The following is a 23,416-nucleotide window of genomic DNA, read 5'->3' as shown; positions in this document are numbered from 1 at the left end:
GTGTGGGTGCTTGAATCACCTCTGATGGCAGGCTATTCCAGACCTTGGGGTCTCGGACAATAAAGAAATTCTTCCTTATGTCCAGCCTGAAATGTTCTTGCAGTAGTTTATAACTGTTCAACCTTGTCATCCCTTGGGGCGCTCTGGTGAACAATCATTCCCCCAGATCCTCGTGAACACCCCTGATAAACGTATAGGTGGCCACCAGATTGCCTCTGAGCCTGTGCTTTTCCATAGCTCTCAGCCTGGCGTCGTAAGGTCTGTTTTCCTGACCTCTGATCATGTGCGTGGCTCTTCTCTGGACTCCATTTTTCCCACTCCTGCCTTCATGCTAGATAACCTTATTGGCTCTTCTGTGCCCTCAGGGCACCTGTTGCCTTATGGACTATTCGTAACTCTGACCTCCTCCAAAGCTATGCCCAAGACTTGTTGTCTTAGGGTCAGGATGCTCGCTGGAGTGATTATCAGGCCTCCTTAGGCCTCCATGCCCCTGTTTGGCCTCAACCTTCTCAGCCTCACCCCTTTCCTCTACCTGGGTCCTTTAGCCTAGGCCCACTGCCCCAGACCTGGCTGCTGGGCTCCAGCCCTAGTCTTGGGCTCTGATTCTACCTCTCAAGTTCCTTGCCCTTATAAACTTCAGGCCACTGGCCCTGGTCTTACCCCTCTTGGGCCATAACCTTCCTGGCTTTAGGCCATCTCCATTTTGCCCCTCCGGGCCTTTGGCCCTGGTTTTGCCCTCTTAGGCTCTGACCCTTAGTCCTCCCTGGTTTCAGGCCATTGCTATTGCCCTTATAGTGCAAACTTGGGTCCTCCCAGTCACTGCCTGCCCATCATGAGCCCTAGCCCCGGAAAGGGCTAAAAACACTCTCATGGTCGTTGGGCACTCTTGTGACTGGTACTCCCCAGTTATTCACAATCCAGTTCACAGGTATAAACTATAACAAAAAAAGTAGGCTCACTGGCTGCAATGAAAACTACCCCTGCACTGGGCTCAAACATAAATCCTAGTTCCTTAGCAGGACAACCAAACTTCCCCCTACCCTGGGTCATATTCCCCTGCAAGCTATCAGCACCTTACTTGTAGTTCCCTAGTCTTTTTAGTTTCTCCATGTATGGCAATTGCTGCTTGCCCCTGAGCATTTTGGTTGCCCTTCTCTGTACTTTTTGCAATTCTACTGCATCTTTTTTTGAGATGTGAGAATCAGAACTGCACACAGTATTCAAGATGCGGGCACATCTTGGATTTATTTAATGGCATGTTCTCTGTTTTTTTTTTTCAGTTCTGTACTAGATGATGCCCAACATTTTATTGGCTTTTTTGGTAGCTGCTGCAAATTGAACTTAAGTTTTGTTTTTTTTTATGAGATCTACAATTACTCCAGTGTCTCTTTTCTGAGTCAAAGCAGCTAGTTCAGAACCCAGCATTGTGTATGTATAGTTAAGGTTATTTTTCCCCACGTGCATTACCTTGCAGTTGTCAACATTGAAAGTATTTTGCCATTTTTTGCCTGCTCACTTAGCTTTGTGAGCTCTTCCTGCAGCTTCTTTCCATCAGTTTGGGACTTGACTACACAGAATAATTTGGTATCACCTGCAAACTTGGGGGTTTCATTGTGCACCCCCATTTCCAGGTCACTGGTGAAAATTTTGAACAAAATAGGGGTCAGCACAGATTCCTGCAGGATCCCACGTTTGACTTCCCTCCATCCTAAAAACTGACCATTTAGTTCTACCCTTCGTTTCCTATCTTTTAAGAAGCTCTGAGTCCACAAAAGAACCTTCCCTCCAATCCCGTGGCAGCACAGAGTTTTTAAAAGCCTTTGATAGAGGACCTTGTTAAATGCTTTTTGAAAGTCCACTTACATTATGCCAACTGGATATCTTTTCTGTATGTGCTCTTGACACCCTAAAAGAACTCCAGCAGAAACAAAACTGTATAGTCTGGATCACATTTATTCTCTCCATCAGGTGCCCAAGACTGCATGTCTGAAGGGTAACACTATTTTCATTCTACACATGCTTTAGTCCAGTGGTGCTCAACCTTTTGCTCCAGCATGCTGGTTGAGCAGTGTCCAGTCTCCCCATGGGCCAGGTCTGGGCTGGTGGTCCTGATCCTACACCCTGGGCAAGCACCGCACGCATCATACAGCTGCTCAGAGGGGGGCAGATTGACCCCAACCCAGCCCCTTGGGGAGGGCGAAGAGGGGGTGGCTCAGTCTCACAGAGGGGAAAGGATGTGTGGCCAAGCCCTATGAGGGGGGAGGGGGCATGGTCTGGCCCCAACCCCACCCCATGGCGGGAGGCATGGCCCAGCTGCAATGGTGGGAGGGGGCATTGCATGGCCCTGATCCAGACTTAGGGGGAGTGGGTGTTGCCCAGCCCCGCAGGTAGAAGGAAGTGTGGCCCAGTCCTTTAGGCAGGGTGTGCAAAGGGGTGTGGCCCAGCCCCATGGGGGCATGAGGTTGCAGCACAGCTCCAACTGGCCATGTGGGGTTTGGGAAGTTGGCAGGTGGGAGGGTGGCCATATTAATGGCCACTGCTCCCCTGCTGCCAAATGGCTTGACCCTTGGGGAGCCCAGTGGGCCAGATGCCATGACTCTATGGGCCATATTTGGCCTGTGGGCTGAAGGTTGAGTATCCCTGTGTTAGTCCACTACACATTTCTTATTCTCATGAGAGTAAGCTCAATAAAGAATATACTTTGCCACAGTCCTCATGTACTCAGTGTGATTTTGCAACATGGCTTTATTTGGATTTTTCTTATGTTGTGCTTTTGTAAATTAAGAACAATTTCAATTGGATTTGCTGCAGGGGAAAGGCTGCAGAGACCTTGGATTCTCCCATCTGTGTCAAAGGTCACCTCATGCTGTTGTCCAGTGTGCAGTCACACTACTAAAACCACTGTGTAATCACTTGGAGAACATGCACAATTACTTCCAGGTCAGAGAGCATCAACTTGATTCTTGGCAGTTTTCAAATTTTGTTGTGGTATTTTTTGTGGCACTATGGACATAGGGGAACAATAAAAGATTACTTGAAAGAATATTAAATGAATAGTTTGTTTGGTGTTTAAGGCGTTGCTTATAGAAAACCATGGGGTAATGGATGGACCAAGTGTGAACATTCAGGAGCACCAGCTTATGTCTTCCTGTTACCAGAAGTTGCTGCAGACTTTTCGCCTTCTGTTTGCCTGGTGAGTGTATGGAGTGGTAGGTGCTTGGTGAGCTAGAGGCTCAGGCCTTGTTGAAATGACCTGAAAGGGTTAACGGGTAAAATTCCCTGAAAACTTGGAAGCAGCTGAAGTTGCTTAATCTGGCACTGCCCAGTATCCTTGCAAAAGATACTGCATGTTTGCCAACCCAGGGCTGTCCAACTTCTGGACAGCAGGGGGCCACAGGCATGCAAGTTTGCAGCTGGGTGCCCCCTGACTGACCCAGGCAGCCAGGCTCCCTCCCTTTCCTGGAGCCCCAAATTCCTCACCCCCTACAACCTTTCCCCCCTAGTTTGCACATCACAGGCAGCCTTGTCATCCCCCTGCAGTCACACCTGCTGTACAGACAGCCTGGGTCTCCCTTGCCCCATATGTAGCACTCCCTCCCAGCTATGTACTCAGCTTCCTCCCTCCCCCTCACTGCACAGGCAGTCTGGCTTCCCTTGCTGCCATGAATGCAGCACCTGTCCCACTTCTCCCAACCACCCACATACAGCATGAACATCTCCTTTCTTTGCTGTGTGTATGGTTCTAGTATTTCAGTCCCATCCTGACCTCTGAGACAGGAGCAGCTGTGGGATGGGGGAGGTAGTGGCTGGGTTGGAGCCAACCCTTTTGGGGCTGTATGCAACCCATGGGCTGCCATTTGGGCTGTTCTGATATAAGGAAGAAATGGTACATAGTTTTGAAAGGGAGTGAGTGCTTGCTTCAAGAATGCAATAACCAATGTAATCTGTTATCTGCAAGGATTGGCTGTAGCATCAGGGTCAGAAGGTCGTAATTAATGGCTTGATGTCTAGTTGGCAGCTAGTATCAAGTGGAGTGCCCCAGGGGTTGGTCCCTGGCCTGGTTTTATTCAATATCTTCATCAATGACCTGGAAGATGGCATAGAGTGCACCCTCAGCAAGTTTGCAGATGATGCCAAGATGGGGGGAGTAGCAGATATACTGGAGGGTAGGCCTAGGATTCAGAATGACCTAGACAGATTGGAGGATTGGGCCAAAAGGAATCTCATGTGATTCAACAAGGACAAGTGCAAAGTCCTGCACTTTGGATGGAACAGTCCCATGCACCAGTACAGGCTGGGGGCTGACTGGCTGGGCAGCAGCTCTGCAGAAAAGGACCTTGGGGTTACAGTGGACAATAAGCTGAATATGAGCCAACAGTGTGCCCTTGTTGCCAAAAAGGCTAATGGCATACTGGGCTGCATTGGTAGGAGTGTTGCCAGCAGATCAAGGGAAGTGATTCCTCCTGTCCATTCGGTGCTGGTGAGGCCACATCTGGAGTACTGTGTCCAGTTTTGTGCCCCCTCCCTCCCAACTACAGAAAGGATGTGGACAAATTGGAGAGAGTCCAGCAGAGGGCAATAAAAATGCTGAGGGGGCTGGGGACATGACCTATGAGGAGAGGCTGAGGGAACTGGGTGTATTTAGTCTAGAGAAGAGAAGACTAAGAGGGGATTCAATAGCAGCCTTCAACCACCTGAAGGGGCCTTTGAAAGCAGATGGAGCTAGGCTATTTTCAGTGGTAGCAGATGACAGAACAAGGAGCAACTGTCTCAAGTTGCAGGAAGGGAAATTTTAGGTTTGATATTAGGAAGAATTTTCTCACTAGGAGGGTAGTATAACACTGGAACAGGTTATGCAGAGAGGTACTGGACTGTACATCCTTGGAGGTTTTTAAGACCTGGCTAGACAAAGCCTTGGCTGGAATTATGTAGTTGGGGATGGTCCTGCTTTGAGCAGGGGGTTGGACTAGATGATTAATTAAAATGCCCCTCCCCTCCCCTCCTCCTCTCCCTCACATCACTTGTATAGGAAGTCACTCCACCGCTCAGCACTTAAGTGTAACATTTGCCTGGAGCCTAAGATGTGACTAACCAATTAATCATGTCTTTAGTAGTAACCTGACCACACATTCATGTAATGAATGGTACAATAAAATGGGGAATAAGTCACAAAGTATTATTACACAAGTTATTACACAAAATATATGTAATAAATTTGTGGTTGGTTCCCATCATGATTTAAACTGAACATGTAGCAAGTGCTGATTAGTGATCAGCAGGCTTCTACATACATAATGTTGTTAATGCTCTAGAAAAGCTGAAGTAATTATGTGGATCTCAGTTAGTTATGGAGACCAATTCTAGGTTTTTTAAAGCAATATATCACGTCGTCTTTTCCAATGGGTGCTGCTCGGCTCTTCCAGAGTCTTTACTTTTGTTTGCTGAAGAACAGTTTGGTATCGTAGACATTATAGGTTTGGCACTGATCTTTTTTGTTCCTCGTTTTTGATGTTATTTTTTTTCCTCAGGAGTGGATTTTTTCAGCAAGAAAATAATGATTTGTTGATGTCAGCCCTCAAGGTCCTTTCAGACAGACTAAAGCCAGGAGAGACAGAGTTTCTTCTCCTTGAGGAACAGATCAGGTAGGATAACAGGTATTGCTACATTCTCAGAGCTTTAATAGGAATAATATTGTAAATGTTTTCTGTGTTTCCTGCGAGTATTGTGGACAAATACTTTCTTGACTCAGTGATTTTGAGATTTTTGGAACTCAGGTCTTGCTGATCAGCGGCAGCAACCTACATAACACATAGAGCACATCTACACCAACAAAGAACCATGATAGAGAATACTGCAGTGAAGCACAGTATACCCCTCCTGCATGCTACACCCCAAAACTGATGTACTTTAATTATTGGGGGGGTCATCTTGGACTTAGGTAAATAGAGTCTATATATAGAAAATGTATAAATTTGTTATAATTTTCCATGTATAAAATCTAATTATTGGAGTTCATCTTAAATTAAGCTCCCCCCCACAATAGGACAGTGACTGCTATCAAATCCCGCTACCCTTTTCTAGGGCATTAGCAGCATTATGCATGTAAAACACAAGGTTGTTCAATGAAGATTCAAACCCTTACTCTGAGTGTGTGATGTAATCTGAGAGTAGTGGCCAGGAGCATTGCCCCACCTAGTTCAATGAATAAGAAAATCATTATTTTCTTTCATGGAAAGCAGCAGCAAGGGGGCATTCAGTAGGTGGGAAGGAAGGGGCAGACAGCCTCCTTGCCCCTTGCTCCCCACTATGACTTTTCCCCTGCAGCCTCTAGGCCTGCTCCCTGCTGCTTACTGTCAGGTCCATTCCCTCCCAGGAACAGAGCACATGGAAGCTTTGGGCCTGTGCCCAGCCACATAGCAGTAATAGTGACAGCTCGAGCTCTGGGATGCTGCTGAATGACCAGGCAGGGGTCTGGAGCTTCCATGTGCTTTGTGCCTGGGAGGGAATGGATCCAAAGCTGGAGTCCTGCCTGTCCTTCACTGTGGAACTTCCTAGAGCAGAAATTGGCAACCTATAGCTCACAGGCCAAATCCAACCGATGGAGCCATTTTGATCTGGCTTGTAGCCATGGGGCCGTGATGGCATTCAATAGCAGCAGTCACTGTCCAGAGCTTCCTTAGGTAAAAGTGCTGTCTGTGGGTGCTCTCCCTATGCCAAAATGGGGAAAAAATAAGTGGTGGCATTTGGGTCCTAATGCCCACACATCTGCCCACCTCTGACCCAAACTGACACAGACCAGTGACCTGACGTTGCAGCAAGTAGGTTTTTATTGGATATCAGGAAAAATGTCTTTACCATTAGACTAGTGAGGCAGTGGAACAGACTGCTTAGGGGCTGTCCATCACTGGAGGTGTTCAAGGAGAGGTTGGACAGCTACTGGTCAGGGATGCTCTAGGCATAGCTATTCCTACATTCTACTGTAGGTATTTCCTATAATTCTGGGCTTTGCAGGTTGCCACATGGGGCTGGGAGGGTTGGTGCTGGTTGCAGTCAAGGCTGGGGATTTTGACTGGGGTGCACCAGTGCTGCTGCTGGGACTTTAACCCAGAGGTTCCTGGCTAGAGGGTCTTGCCCCTCTGCTCAGGGTCAGACCAATCATCATATTTGGGGCCAGAAACAGGTTTTACCCCTGGATTTTATCAATACCCATGGTATGGATTGTGAGGGGTTTGGCCATCCTCTAGTGAAAAAGTAGTGGTCTTCTGCCTGGAATCTCGTGAGTGTATATTACACTCTTGAGCGGCTGGGGATGATCTTGCCTCAGGCAGGGGTTGGACTAGATGACGTCTGGAGGTCCTTTCCAGCCCTATTTCTCCATGATTCCCTAAAGTTCTATGAAAAGGCCACAGTGTGGCAGTGACAAAAAAGACAAAGTGATAAAGGGGTATATAAGGTAGCTTGCATGCTCCCTCTTACTAGGTCTTATAATATAAGAACAAGGAGGACACTGTTATATTAGATTGCAAGAAATTTAAAACTGACAAAAAAGATACCTGATATGTGATTAGCTTGTGAAATTCATAGCCACTGGATGCCACTGAAACCAAGGGCTTTGGAGTGTTCAAAAAAGAAATGTCCACGGTAACAATGGAGAGAATAACAAGATATAAACCCCCTACCTTAAAACATGAGTCAGCCTTACACTGCCTGGTGGTTAAAGAGGAAGTTCCGTGTTGGGGTGGTTATTCTGTTATCCTTGTATTGTTTCCGTACCTCTGAGAGGCATCTGGTATCAGCCACTGATGGAGACAGGATATCAATCTAGCTGAAACCTGAATCTCTATCTGAAACTGTCTCTTTTTACATTTATACATGATATTGTAATATCGTCAATATATCCTCATCCCTTTTGTTTCCTGTCATCTACAGTGATGCTTTTCGCTACTTGTCAAATTTCCAGCATAGCATCCCCAGTTTCCAGTGTGCACTTGAACTCATTCAGGTCCTGATTATCATTGCTGAGAAACCTTTGGCCAGCTGGAAAAGGGACAAAATAGGTAACATATACCTTCTCCCAGATATGCATCTCCCAGATAAGATTAGGCTCAGTCCTTGCTGTTGCAGCCAAACTCTGGAAAAAAATTTTCTTGCCTTATTCTGCCTGCCCAAAATCAAAGTGCATATTATATTTCAGGTTGTGCTGCATGTGAAAAATAGGGTAAATTGATACAATCCTTAATGGAGGCAAAGTTGCCTAAACATAAAAGAACTTATGTTTGTATAGTTTTCCCCCACCCCCAAATTTATTAAAATAAGCTCTACTGGTTCAGCTTTGCCTGTAATAAGGAGTGGTATCTGCTCCTTAAATGTATCTGGTCCTAACCTAGTATAGCTAACTTGATACAAAAGTGTGTATATACAAGTCCTTACAAATCAAAAACTGTTCTTTCAAGTGATTTATAGCTCACCTTTCTAACAGGGGTAGAAGTTATGTGGGGTGAAGGATCATGTACTTAGCAAGAAAGTTGGGCAGTCTTTTTTTCTTTTTTTCCTTGTTCAACAAACATTGCTGAAACTGTACTTCAGACCTTGTAGCATTACAAAAAATAGATTACACCAGGGTATGCACACCTGCATATCCCCATGGCTGGAGCATAAAAAATTTGGTACATGCTCAAGCCAGTAGGTGAATAGGGGGTTGTCTGTAGCTTCTCTTCCCACCCCAACCCCCAGCCTTCTCCTATGGCAACAACTGATCAAGACCAGAGACCATTGATAGTGGCAGGGACTGATCAGGGGCTTCCCCCTGCCCCCTCCCTTGCCGATTAGTCCTTGCTGCTTGCATTACAGCCCCACAAGGTAGCAAGGACTGATCAGAGGTGGAAACTCCACTGGGATGGTGGGAAGGAACTACCTGGACAGACCTTGCCACTACTGCAGCCCTGTCCCCATTGCCTTCAACAGCTTCACTAGCAAAACAGTTCCTGTGCCAGTCCTGGATGCAGCCCAGTGGAGTACGAGAGAAAGGCAGCCAGTTCAATGATGCTCTGCATGTCATGCTCAGGTAAGGATGGTTTTGATACTTCTCTAGTAATATGGCTGCTAGCGGCACACTCTGTTATCTCTTTGTGAGCCTACATTGGTGGGGGTTAGACTAGCACAGGGTAGAGGGAGCACCACACAGCTAACATAGCTGGTAATTTTATTATTGGGAGCAGGAACCCAAACAAAAAGTAAATGTGGGGTGCCTATATACATGCAACGGAGCTGCTCCAACATGCTATAATTACAGCGTGTTGGAGCAGACTTGATTAGTTGAATCTGCTGGATCGTGGTAATTACCGTGCTTCAGCAGACTCCAGCGTCACATGTATCAGCGTCCTTGCACTGAAAAATGGCAGCAGGGGCACTTTTTTAACTAAAGCCCATTCAGTGAGCTTTAGTTAAAGCACCCGTGTCACCATTTTTCAGCATGGGACGGCTGATACACATGATGCTCTGGGCACTTTAATTAGAGCGGCTCTCAAAGCTGCTCTAATTAAAGCTCTACCTCCCACCTCCCGGAGCATGTGTATAAACACCCAAGTGCCTAAGAAGCCACACAAAGCTACAACATTTAAAGAAACAGTACCCCATATTATATGTAATGAAAAATATATCACATATTCTCCTTAGAAACAGCTTAATTATTTGTCCTTTCAGGGTCTCTCACTAGACCAGGTCCTGCAGCCCCTATTATGCTATTCAGGGAGCAATTCAGTGAAAAGATTGCCAATGAAGCCCGGTGTAACTGATGTGGTTTTCACAGGCCTGGGTAGAAAAACTGCATTTCTTGACACACACATTTGAATGTTTTTCATAACCTTAAAATAACATTTGTATTAATATTTTCCTTAAGAAAAAGTAAATAAAACTATGAAATAAACAGTAACATTATGATAGGTGCATAACTGTTCTGAGATTCCTATTGCTGATTGGAAAATACAGTTTTAAAAGCTGCCTTTTTCAAAAAAGTGTTTTTCAAAGAAGGAACTAAAGTTGTCATAATCGAAAGTGCATAAGTATGTCTTGAGACTTCAACTAAAAATCTGAAAATATGAAAAAAACACTTCTAGTTAATAAGGGGTTAAAGCAGTCTCTTAATAGTACCATAGTAGCAACTCTTATGGACAGGCTCACACCTATTCACAATAAACCAGCCAGTAGAACCTGGTCTAAACAGCCAGGAGTATAACTCTGTTACTTTCAGCTGCAGAAATATAGGTCTATATCATTTGAGGTAAAGGTAGAATTCTCTTTGTCACTGGCTACAGAAGGATACCCAGTCCTTATATTTGTCCTAATCTACATTTTGTCCATATAGGCCAAGGTATGGGCCCTAGTCAGTTTTAAATTAGGGTGAATTTCTAATGACGTTACTTGATGACAGTTTGAATTTTCTGAGGATGTTACAAGAGCAGTCTCCTTTGCTATCAGAATAAATATAACAATTTCCAGGCCACTCCAGTATTTCTAGCTAAAGTTATGGAGTTATAGACCTTTTGTTATAACCTGTTTACTAACCTGCTATTCTGCTGTTTGAGTACAGTGTGTATATGGAGCACACAGACAACATTTTGAAAGCTATAGAAGACATTGCCAGTGTTGGGGTCTCTGAGCTAATTAAATCTGCTAAAGATGGATGTTCCTCTACCTATCCTACCCTGACCAGGTAATAACATCAACATATAGCCCTTGAATTTCCTTAATTAAACAATAACAAATCGTTGCTATCATGTGTTCAGTCATCTTACTCTCTGACCTGTTTTGTTCTATATCAGTTTCACATAAGCAGTATTGCTAGTAAGAAGAAGAATTGCTAGGCATTACATCTGTACTAAATCAGATTTAATGAAGGAGAAACAAACAGTGTGTGCCAGAGCAGAATTGAGTTATCTCTGAACCATACAGGCATCCATTGTATGTGGCCTTCCTGGGCACATCTACGTGAGACGTTTGCTGCAGAGCTGCCTAATTAGTGTTTTAGGCCAGGAAACTAATTAACTCCACCGCAGGAGTAAATACATCCTGCAGCAAAGTTCTTTACTATGCAGCAACGCACATGTAGACGCTAAAAGGGCTGGCTGGGGCACAAGGGTACTTCAGTGTGGGGATTCCTGCCTGACAGTCCACAGCACATTGAACCAGGTTGGAGCAGCTCTGGGCTGGCAGACTAAACCCTGGGCTCCCAGCCAGCTGGGGCTGCTCCAACCTGGGGCTACTCTGTGCAGTTGTAGTACCCAGGAGCAATAAACTCTGGCACAATATGTGCCGGAGTTTATTGTTTCACATTAATTTAATATGTAGGCGTATCCCTGGTGTGCCATATTGACAAAAGTCAATCTCTGTCACTGCGGTTGTATGAAGTACTCCAAAAAGTATACCCAGCAGCCTCTAGAGAAGTTGGAGTGGATATGCCTGAGCAATTTGGGCTAGGTATGCACTGGATACAGAGCACTGTATCCAACTTCTGGGTTTCTGGGATGTTTTAACAATATATGGAAGCTTGAAAGCACAGTTTACATAAATGAGGCTTTTTGTATTGTGCACTTTGTTGCACTTTATAGTTCCAGACCCCCCCCCCCCCCCCAGTTTTATTGAGTGTGTGTATCTGGATGAAATTAAGGGGGGAGGGGGGGTCCCTTCTGGGACTCTCACTCCCTCCTGGAGCATACAGTCATTGTGCTCCCATACTGGCATATTTTAACACTATTACAAATAGATTACAAACACGGCCTCTGGCCCAACTAATACCTCAGGCGTCTGTAGACATACCTGGGCTTGGCTGCCCCCCTCTCTGGGGTTGCAGCCTTGAGTTATTTTCTCAGGGGGGTTGGCCCATGTGCTTCAGGTCGCTTTCACACCCCCTACTCCGTACACCCCCAGTGTAGCTCTTCAGGCCCTCCTAATCAGGCTCTCCTCTACACCAACACGAGCCATTGAGTCATCCTTGTGCACCCTATTCTATGCAGGCTATCTTCTATTTTAATCACTATGCCCTACCGCTGGGGCAAATGGGGCTCAGGTATCCCAAGACATGCCTGGGCCCCCAGTTATGGGGTTCAGGTGTTTGAAGATGTGCCAGGCCCTGAACCTGGGTAACCCACCTGGGTGTGTGGGCTGGGGTTTTAAGGAGCTCATACCTGCCTTTCACCAGGGAGGTAACTGGCCTGGTATTTCTGGGAGGCTGTCCTGATAGCCAGCCCCACCAGATCACCTTTTCCTGGCAGGGTGCAGTTTTCGGATATACCTAGGGCCAGGAGCCTCCTACCATCCCCATAGCTCCTGCGCTTACCTCCAGGGTATTCTGAGCAGCAGCTCAGCCGGGTGTTGTTTTTGGCTACTTGTAGCAACTGCTGCAACAGACCTGAGGGCCTGGATCTTTAAAATAAAGGCTGCTCAGCCCCCTCCACCACTTGCAGGATCCTCCTGCAGTCAGGTGACCACTTCATTAGGTCTAGCCGGCACCTGCTGGCTGCCTTGCTGAACTCTATAGCCCTTAGAGTGGCAGGCGCCGAGTGTGCTCTGCCACAGGGTGTTTATAGATGTGCTCCCAGAGGTTGCGGGGAGGGGGGTGCTTTAATTAGAGCTGCCATTTTTCAGCGTGGGGACACTGATACTCGTGATACTGGAGTCTACTGGAGCCCGATAATTACCATGCTCCAGCAGATTCGATTAATCAAGTCTGCTCTGATACATTGTAATTACAGCGCATCAGAGCAGCCTCAATGTGTGTGTATAGGTGCCCATTTTTGTAAAGTCATGGATGACAGGTAAAGTCCCAGAGGACTGGAGATGAGATAACATAGTGCCTACATTTAAGAAAACGAGAAAAGATGACTTAGGAATTACAGGTCAGTCAGACTGACTGCAGTACCTGGGAAATTACTAGAACAAATTATAAAACAACAACTGATAACATCTGGAGGAGGAAGGGGTGATCACTAGCAACCAACTTGTTTTTTATTAAGAACAAATCATGCCAAACCAACTTGGTTTCCTTTGAGAGGGTGAATTGTTTGGTAGATAAGAAGAACACAATGGACATTACATACCATACTTACTTGAATCTAATAAGACTTCTCTGAATTTAATATAACCCTACAATAATTAGGTTCTATACATGGAAAATTGTATAAATTTGTTATAATTGTCCATGTATAGAATCTGATTATTGGGAGTTGTCTTTAATTCATACCTCCCACTGCTGCATGGGGACAGGCAGTGGTGAGGCAGGTGGTATGGAGAGGTCAAGCAGCTTGCTCCCTGCTTTTTCCTGCCATGTCTGCTCCCTGTCTGCCCCTCCCCTGCAGCCTTTGGTCCCCACCCCTCCCCCTCCCCCTCATTGCCCCTCCCCCTGCCCCTCTAGCTTCTGTGCTTCCTGCTCCCCTCCAGCTTCTCCTTCCCCTCTCCATTGCAGCCTCTGCTCCCCTTCTCCCACTCCCCCCCCTGAATCTGCTCCTCCTTCCCTCCAGCCTCTGCTCCCCTTCTCCTCCTTCTCCCTTTTTCCCCTCCCCTCCTGACTCTGCTTCTCCCTCCCCTTTCCCTTGGTTCACTAGGCTGGGGCTGTGCTCAGTGCCTCAGGCATGGAAAGAGCCTGTCAGTGCAGAGCAAAGGTAAGGGAAGTGAGGCAGGCAGCAGCTGCAGTATAACTCCAACCCTGGGTAGGGGCTGGAGCCAGAGCTGCAGCAGCCTCCATTTGATTCTAAGACAAGGGGCTTTTCCTCCCTGTGAAATGGGAGGGAAAGCCTTGTCTTAAAATTGAGCAAATAAGGAATCTCTGGACTTAAGTAAGGCTTTTGACATGATCCCACATGACTTATTCATAAATCAGCTGCAGGAATGTTGCTAGATAGAGTTCCCATTACATAGATACGTAATTGCTGAATACCTGTGAACAAAAAGCAGCTATAAACGGATTGAGGTCTCAAGTGTGGATGTCTCCAGTGTGTCTCTCCAGGGTCTATTCTAGGTTCAGGTCTTATTAATGATTTAGATACTGCAGTAAAGAGCTTCCTGACCTAAAAATGACACAACTGGGAGGGTTGCAGACAGTTTGGTACAGACTCCTAAAGGATGTTGGTATATTAAAGACCTATTTTATAAAACAGCAAAATGAAAATCAAGGTAAATGTTACACTTAAGGAAGACAATTAAATGCACAGAATGGGAAATAACTGACTCATCAGTAGCACTGCCAAGAGGGATCTGGAGGTTGTAATGGATAACAAACTCAATATAAGTCAGTAATGGAATAGGGAACCTTTGCCATGTGACTGGGAGAAGGCTGTGGAACAAACAAAACCTGGAAGGGCCTTTTAAGGATAGGATCTTTTTGTGGCCTGAAGGGATAAGAATTCAGGAAAAGAAAATACAGTGGGAAGGACAGACAAAAATGCCCCATCAGGCAAGCAGAAAATATGGAAAAAGAGACATGGTACCTGCAATCACCAGCAGCCTTGCCACAGGGGGATTGAAACCAAGTAAAGAAGGGCAGCTGGTAGGGTAAAAGGACTAATGACTGAGAAACCCTTGTAGTCAGGCCAAGTGATAGGACTGGTTGGCTGGAAGTAGAAGGATTTACTGGTATAAGACACCCTCAGGTCAGTGGGGTCACTAACTCTGGCTGGGGAAGGATGAAGAGTTCCCCGGCAAGCTGCCGTGGAGCCTGGAGTCACAGTAAGGGGAGCCCTGGCAAAGAAGCCCCTTTTGAGTTGACCCAGAGTGAGGATGATTTGAATTCATAGTGTTCATTGTTTTGTGAGTATCTGGATAGGCTGTGCTTTTTATTGTGGTCAGGATAGTAACCAGAGGACTGAAAGTGGCTGTGAAGGGAGGCTTGGAGGCCATGGTCGCAGACACCTTAAAGCGTCCTGCGTGGTTTTAACTCCTTGTGAGTCTGGAGGACTACAGTAAGGCGAACAAGCACTGAGATGGTCAGGAGAGCCCAGTGACAGAAGGTTTAACTCCTCTGAGGCCAGAGAGGGGGAGAGAGGTGCACTGTGAGAGCCAGAGAGGCCCAGACACCAAGAGGGTTTAACCCTTTGTGGGGCCAGAAGGCCAGAGGGGGAGAAGTTAGCTTGACAAGAGCCAAAGAACAGGGAAGAGAGACATGGATGCCATGGGGCCAGGGAGCCTAGATAGAACGTAGGCTGAGGCTTAAAGCCCCAGCAGAGCAGGGGCTGCTGAGGAGCAAAAGCCAGAATAAGGGGGCCTGGGCTGAAGTCTGCAACCAGAGTAAATAGGCCACAACCCACAGGGTTGCCTGGACAGACAAAACTTATTGAGCCAGATGGCTCAAAGAAAAGCTTACAGCAGATTACCTGTGAGATATGGGCACAGCTGTGGGGTAGGGTGGAGGATGCAAGTAAAACCACCAGGAAATTTAATGCCAGCTGGGCTTTAGCTGGGCTGGTTAAGCTTCCTGAATTTTTGCCATTTTAGTAAAGTAGACCTGGATCAAAGCAGCATGGTAAAAATACTACTCTAGAGCTCTGAGTGCCTCCTGCAGGACTATTTATTTCATCCAGGTGTGGCACATGAAACTCTGGGTGGAAGATCTTGAGTGGGGCAGGCTAGTATAGCTGCTAGGGGCACTGCTACTGCCCACCAGGGCTAGGCCTACCACAGTAATGTGATGTTGTTGGGGAAAAAAAGGAGTTTTGGACTGCTTTCATAGTGGGATTGTATGCAAGGTATGGGAGGTGACAGGCTCCTTCTTCCACTCAGCCCTGGTTAGGTTTCAGCTGGACTGTCATGTTCAGTAGTGGCCAGTTCAGGGTACTGCATCTGAAAAAGGATGTAGAGAAACTTTAAAAGGATCCATAGGTGAGCAACAAAGATGATGAAAGGTTTGGAATATAGGTTATATGAGAAAAAGATGAGTGGACAAAGTATGTTTAAATCCAGAGATGAGATTAAATGGGAACATTATGGGCACGTCTAGATGAACACACACGTGTGGTTTGCAATGCTGCAGACCACACACAGCAAATGTGCAACTGTGTGCTGTGCTACAAGTTTGCAGTGTGGTGCCAAACTGTGATACTGGGATGTCCCAGTATCTATTCCCCCCCCCCCCCCCCCCAAAAAAAAAAAACAAAAAAACCCACTACAAAAAGCTGTGTGGCACATGCAACAGCAGCGTGTGCTGCCAGAAATGGAGCCTGGCCATCCAGAGTCATGCTCTGGCTGCTAGGCAGGCTCCATGAAGCCAGACGGGTGCAGCTGTTGCCCTGGGAAGCCCTCAGGACCTCAGATAAGTCTGTTTAAAATCTCAGGAAAAACTTCCTTGCTATAAAAACAGCTAGACCAAGGACAGGCAACCCTTGGCATGCGTGACAGTTAGTGGCACACAGAGACATAAAAGGAAAAATAAAAATATTTTTAAGTTGCTGCTCTGGGCTCTTCAGTAAGCCAGAGCTTCCAGCACTGTGGCAGGAACCAGGGGCAGGGGCAGGGGCAGGAGACGACAAGTAGGGACACACACCTTGTGTTCTGCTGACCCTGCCTCCACGTCTGTGGTGGTACGCAAGGGAACCTGTAAGATCAAAGAAGCCGCCATGCACCCCACTTCTGCTGATATTTGCAGGTTTCCCTGTGTGTCCCCCTCCAACCCCCTACTGCTCGCTGCTCTCCCCTGATCAGCAGGAAGGCAAAAACTGGTTTTAAATATGGTGCGGTTTTTGCCTCCCGGCTGGTCATCTACACACAGTGGTGCTGCCAGGGCCCCTTGGCCAATCAGCAGTGAGAGGCAAAAATGGCGCCATATTTAAAACTGTGGTTTTTGCCTCCATGTGGATCAAGAGTGAGTGGCCCCTCCACCAATCAATGGTGGACCTTCAGGAGCACAAGGGAGCCTTCAAAATTAAAGGAGTTGTTACACAACCCACTCCCACTGTTAATTTGGTATATCCCTAATCAGAGGTGGCACAGGGGGGGCTTAGGTGGCTATAGTCATCCCAAAATTCACCTTAGTTGTCTGCCACCCTCTGCCCAACACCAATCTTCCCCCCTGGGTTGCCACTGCCTGCCCAGCACAGCTGAGCCTGCTCCACTCACACCCTCAGTGCAGCTTCATGGAGAAGAGGCTGGTTCTGCCCCTGTCCCTAATCATGGGCAACTTGTAGGGGAGGTATGTGCCCCCTTCCCCTCCCCCTCAACAATATTCACCAAGGCTGCTGGCAGGGGCCCAAGCAGCTTGTGCTACGCTGCTGGCCAGGGCTAGGGCTGAAGCTGGGGCTGCTGGTGCTGTCTCTGTCCCCACCCACCTGCCTGCATTGCTGGGGTGCCAGGGAGGGGAAGGGAAACCAGTAGCACTGCTTGCCTGTGCACCTGCAGTGCTGGGGATGGACAGCCAGGCTCTGGCAGCCGGTCCTCATAGTTTCTTCCTCCTCTTTCCCTCCCCCCCTTTTGCTCTTTTTCCTTTTTTTCTTCTCTTCTTTCTTTTCCTTCTTCTTTCTTCCCCCCCTCTTTCTTCCCTCTTGCATTCCCCCCACTCTCTTCCCTCCTCTTCTTTCTTCTCCCCTCTCTCTCATCACAACATGCTTAACAGAAAAAGAATGCACAACAAAGGTAGTGTATGGAGTTTTGTTTATTGTTACCTTATGAACTATATTAATATGCAGTGCGTCCTTCCACGTAACCCGTACCACAACCTCAGTTTTGTTTTTCTGGCATGCCGACACTTCAGCACCTTACAAGGTAGACGTTGCAGTGTTTTTAGCACTCTGGCCAAAAATGTTGCCTCAGCCTAGCTGAGTTAGACAATGAGACAAGCTGTGTAGGGAAGATGTGGAAATTCCATCATTAAAGGCTTTCAGGAAGAGGCTGGATTGGATCTGTCTGGAATGGTTGGGATCAGCAAATGCTGCATCCATATAGGGCATTCAAACCAACATTCAGACCAACATTGGATGAGCTGCCACCGCTGCTGTATGACAAAGATGTGCCCAACCAGATAGCATTTAGTTTTCAAACTGTTCTAGGGAAGAACAATGATGCTGCACACCATTATCATATGTGTTTGTGTTTTGACTGTTTTTCCTTTCCAGGCAGTCATTCCTGGTTTTCTTTCGAGTGATGATGGCTCAATTAGAGAGTTCGGTGAGAAGCATTCCTGCTGGAAAATCATCAGATTCAAGTGAGGTAGGAAAACAAATGCACCTGAGATCTTCAGGAAACTAGTGCAAAACTCAGGATGGTATATTGTAGGATAGAACTACAGCCTAGGTAGAAAGCTATTGGCACTCATTTGTCATAGTAACTGTGTTGTATGCCTGTGCCCTAATTAGGATGGGTTTGTACAGCCTTCATGAAGATTTAAGAAGGAATTACTGAACATGGAGTAACTTTTAGAATTAGGCAAGCATCCTGTACATCAGGAGATATAGCCTGCAGAGCCATTTTATCTGGTCAGGGCTGGTGGGATGCAGCAGTGTTTTGCCAATTGGGGGTTGTAGCTGTGTGGCAGCTGTGTAGCAGGGAGAAGTGATGGCAGCAGCACTGCAGTGGAGAGTAGTGACTGCAGCTGCACCAGTGGTGCAGGCTGGGTTGGTAGTGATCTGTTCTCAGAGCTTAGCTCCATCAAAGCAGCCCCCTGCTCCAAAATGTTACCAACCCCTCTTAAATGTGATTAATTCCTAATGATGCCTGGTTACTGGATGAGTATCTTACCAAGTGGCAAGAGGGAAAGTTATAGCTTATGTCTAATTGACTACATAGCTGAGCCTCTGAACAAGGATTATGCTCAAGAGCAGGAAACTTATTTGTCAGCAGCTGCTTCAAGGGTGAATAGAAGGAGAGTATAAATCTGTCAGGACAGAAAGCCAGAATTGCTTTGGAGTAGTTTTGTTACATTACTGGTTAATCTTAATATGGAGCATGTTAAGAGGTTTAGATTTCAACACTTTTTGTTCCTGTTTTAAGATCTTGTCCCTTTTAACTAGCAGCATGGCTTGGGCTCTGCCAGGATTTGGGCTGCTTGTTCTAGGCTATGGGCATGGTGGGTACTGCAGTAGCACCCAGCAATATGAAGGGAAATGCAGTGCCTCTGTGGGAATTATGCCTCCTGATTGCTGTGTTTTACTTCCCTAGGTACAACTAGAGAAGCTGCTGTGCTGGAATGTGGCAGTGCGGGATTTCCATATCCTTGTTAATTTGGTTAGGGTGAGTCAGGATATTCCTTTTTCCTTCTCAGCAAAGCCCTCATCATCCAGACTAATGCATGCAAAGAAAATAATGTGAATTAGGCTACACTGCAGAAGTGACCTATCATTATGCAATTAGAACCAGTTGTTATATATATGCACAGAGAACACATTCAGCTTTCATTTTGACATTTCCTCACTCTTAGGAAGCTAGGACTGAATGGAACCTCTCATTTTGAGTCTGGTTCCCTTAGGCAGCCATTTGTCCAAAGAATATTGAAAGTTCTTTGTATATGCACGCGCACATACATTATGTATTTATATTCTGTACTTACTCGAATATAAGATGATCCTGATTATAATTAGTCTCCCCCAATAATTAAATTTTGTATATGGAAAATGTATACATTTGTTATAATCTTCCAGGTATAGAATCTAATTGAAACTAATTATGGGAGGTTTTCTTTGAATTTGTCCCCCTCCCACTGCTACAGCAAGGAAAATAAATCTGGGGGGTCAGGTACCCCCTTGCCCTCTACCTCCATCCAACTTCTTCCCCTTGCAGCCCCTTATGTTCAGACTCTGCTCTCCCTGAGTGCATGGGAATGAGGAACAAGTCTGAAAACACTGACATTAAAATAAACATAGCTGTAGTAATTAGCATATAATACCTGTAATTTTAGTTAATTCAGAATTGATGCATGTTATCTTTTTTGAAACTGCTGCAAGTTTTAGCCCAGGTACTTCATTAACACACTTTTTTTTTTTTAAAGGAATTTTTTTTGTGTTCTAAGCCAAATCAGCCAAAATCAAATTCCAAATCCATGAGTCATTCAAGAGTCATATGTGGCCCTACTACCAGCAAACATCCTCCACACCCCCCGGGGCTTCAGATGTTTCCAAATCACTTGGCAGGCATCTTACCTGCAGGCCCAAGCCTGGAGGCTTAGGGTTCAGATGCCCCCAAATTTTGCTTGCCCTCAGCCATATGGCCACAGGAGCAAGCTAGGGAGGAGTCTCTCAGTTCCATAAAATGGGCGTAAAGCCTAGATCAGGGGTCAGCAACACGAGGCCGTTTTGCTCGGCACACTACCACCAGCCTGAGCTCTAGGCAGCTGCTGCCAGCCATGGAGCCTGGGGTGCTCCCAGCAGGCGGCTGAGAGGCTGCAAGCCCTGCTGCAAGCAGCCCAGGCTCCATGGCTGGCAGCAGCTACCCAGAGCCTGGGCCAGCAGTAGCCAGGAAGCTGCAAACAGCTGCTCCAGGCTCCAGCATCAGTTCCATACCAGCGGGTGCACGCACGCCTTGGAGCGGACAGTGGGAGGAGGCAGCGCAACCCTGGCCTCTCTCCCACTGCCTGTACAGAACTGATGACTGGACTCCGGAACCTGGCACAGCTGTTTGTAGCTAGCCTGGACTCTGGGCAGCTGCAGCGGGCAGGGTGTAAACAGCTGTGCCGGGCTCCACAGCCCTGGCATCAGCTCCATGCTGGCGGCAACTGCGTGCTCACCTCAGTGGACAGTGGGAGGGTTACCCTAGCCTCACACTGCAGCCCGTGGTGGTGGGGAGGATGTGAGCTGCCTGCTTAGGGTTTCCCACTCTGCTGCCCTCCCCCCGGGCGCTTCGCAGCCCAGTAGGCAGGACCCTGCTCAGGAGGGATAGAGCACCGCACTGCCATGGCTGGCCAAACTGTGGCGCCCCCTGCTCACCTAGCAGCAACATGGGCACAACTCTGCCCTACCACCACTGCTGTGCCTCACCTTGGTGGTCATGGTAGTGCAGCACACCCTCCCGCAATGGGTCCCACCTGCTCAGCTACAGAGATGGCTCCTGCCCAGAGCTGGTGCAGCCCAGCTACAGCCCCACATGCCCCTGTGGATGCAGAAATCTCAGGGGGCACATTTATCATGACCCCATCTGCTGATGTTGTGAACCCATTTGGGGTTGCGACCCACAGTTTGGGAACTGCTGATATATACACACACACACACACACACACACACACCACCTCTGTGTGTGTGTAAATAAAAATAAATGGCTTAGTCCATCTGTGTGTCTGTAATACTCTTGGGGGGCATGGCTCCCAGCAGGGTGTAGCTCTAGCCAGTGCTATGTTAAGAATGCCTGTCAAGAATGATGGGCGGGACATCCAGCAGAGTGGGCCAGGTGGATGGGGCGGGAATGAGATATGGCCGGACGCGGAGCAGAGCTGGATGCGGAGGGAGGAGGTGAGGGGGGAGTGGCACGCAACTGGATGCGGAGTGATGGCAGCAGCAGCTGTGTGCAAGCTTCTCCCCACTGCTCCTGGGAGGCGGCAGCAGCACAGGGTGCTGGGTTGCAGTGCTCTGTCCCCCCACTCCCTCCCCCAGCATCCTTGATGGGCAATTCGCTAGCGTGTGTATATATGTATATGTTTGTGTACACGCACACAACCTGTATGTCTATACACACGCTGTATAAGTGTATCTTGTTGTGGACCAAATCAAATATCCAGTGCCACCCACCCCACACAGAAACCCATGTCTGAGCTGCAGTAGAGTCTGTCAATCCCAGATAAGCCTCATCAGCCTTCTTTGGACACAGATAAAACAACCATGGAAGACTTATCATTCTCACCTGTGAGGGATTGCTGAAGAAGATAAAAGTGTGCATGTATGCATACACACACACATGCACCCTCATCGGCACTGGCAGCGCTGATCCCTCATGATCAAGGATGATCAGTTCCACAGATCAAGTAAAGGGTTGTAGAGGAGTCCGTTGATCGCTAAGAATGCTGATCCTAGAGTCAGACTCTGGGAAACACCACAGGTAGTGCTTAAAGGGAGGGTCAGACCACAGACTTCTCGGTCTTGTTTCCTTTTCTTCCATTTCTGTCATTTTTCTGCTGCCAAGGTGAAAGTTTTCCTCAAGTACCTTCTCTCACAAAGTGTCACTATGTAGCTCTGTCCCAGGCCAGTTTTTCCAAATTTGTGGTGTCAGTGCATCACTTCTTGTTTGCCTTGAGGGTGTCCTTGAAGCATTTCCTCTGCCCCCCTTGTGTCCTTGTTCTAGGCTGAGTTGGGAGTATAACGGTAAATGCATTTCTGGCATCCACACACAGTGCCCTGTCCACAGCAGCTGATGTTGAATAATCAGTGCTTCCATACTGGTGGTGTTAGCGTCAGTGAGGACACTGACATTTGTGCATAGATCTTCCCCCTTTATGCCAAGGATCTTCCAGAGGTAGTGCTGGAGATGGCATTCCAAGCTTTTCAGGTGTAGGTCACCCAAACGTCACAGTTGGAGAGAAAAGTTGGGATTACCACAGCTTTATATAGTAGGAGTTTTGTTCAAGTCCAGGTGTCATGATCATTGCATACATGATGATTCAGTCTTCTGAAGGCAGAGTTGGCACATTGGATCCTATACTGGATTTAATCACCTGTGTTGGCCTTCTTTGAGAGATGGCTGCCAAGGTGTGCAAAGTGTTCAGTATTCTCCAGCTCCTGCCTCTCAGTGAGGATCCTTGCTGGGTGAGTTGATTGGCCCAGAGCAGGCTGGTGAAGCGCCTTTGTTTTTCTGATGCTAAGGGTCAGTCCCAGGCACTGGTATTCTTGAGAGAAGCAGTTAAGGGCTGTTTGTAGGTCCTCCTCCACATGTGCAATGACAGTACAATTAATTATTGGTGTACCGAAGTTCCACAATAGAGGCTGAAGTAATTTTGGTTCTGGCATGGAGATGGGAGAGATTGAAAAGGTTCCCATCCATCCTATACTTGAGGCTGTTGCTGTGGCAGCCGGTTATGGATGAGCATCTTGATGACCTCAAGAAAGATGGAAAACAAAATTCGTGTGATAATGCAGTCCTGCTTGTCGCCAGTTTGAATGTCAAAGGGCTCCATAGCAGAGCCACTGCATAAAATGAAGGCAGTCATCTGGTCATGAAGGAATCTTAGGATGGTGATAAAATTTCCCTGGACAGCCAAACCTTGATAAGATCTTCTATAGAGCCTCACGATTAATAGAGTCAAAGGCTTTGGTCAAAACAATAAAGGCCATATACAGTTCCTGGTGTTGTTCTGGGCACTTTTTCTGTATGTGCCAGACTGCAGTAGTCATGTCCATGGTGTCTCAGTGATCTGAAGCCACATTGAGATTCGGGAAAGATTACTTTGGCAAGAGGGAGCAGTCAGTTCAGCAGAATTTGAGTGAGGATCTTCCCAGCAGGGGAGTAGAGGGCGATACCTTGA

The 23,416-nt window shown here is 47.1% G+C and overlaps 1 protein-coding gene across 3 annotated transcripts in view; it reads left to right on the top strand.

Moving 5' to 3' along the window:
- The window catches only part of FANCD2 (FA complementation group D2), a 208,938-nt gene that overhangs the window by 139,846 nt on the left and 45,676 nt on the right, over nucleotides 1-23,416 (top strand). For all 3 annotated transcript variants that reach the window (XM_059716123.1, XM_059716124.1, XM_059716125.1), the window contains 8 exons: nucleotides 2,812-2,940; nucleotides 3,075-3,193; nucleotides 5,529-5,642; nucleotides 7,930-8,057; nucleotides 8,965-9,064; nucleotides 10,589-10,711; nucleotides 18,093-18,186; nucleotides 19,135-19,206. In XM_059716123.1, the coding sequence (XP_059572106.1) occupies nucleotides 2,812-2,940; nucleotides 3,075-3,193; nucleotides 5,529-5,642; nucleotides 7,930-8,057; nucleotides 8,965-9,064; nucleotides 10,589-10,711; nucleotides 18,093-18,186; nucleotides 19,135-19,206 (879 nt within the window). The remainder of the gene's footprint in view (nucleotides 1-2,811; nucleotides 2,941-3,074; nucleotides 3,194-5,528; nucleotides 5,643-7,929; nucleotides 8,058-8,964; nucleotides 9,065-10,588; nucleotides 10,712-18,092; nucleotides 18,187-19,134; nucleotides 19,207-23,416) is intronic.

The sequence above is a fragment of the Alligator mississippiensis genome, chromosome 12 (genome assembly GCF_030867095.1).
Source record: "Alligator mississippiensis isolate rAllMis1 chromosome 12, rAllMis1, whole genome shotgun sequence".
Taxonomy (NCBI): domain Eukaryota; kingdom Metazoa; phylum Chordata; order Crocodylia; family Alligatoridae; genus Alligator; species Alligator mississippiensis.
This window is presented reverse-complemented; position numbering and strand designations above follow the sequence as displayed.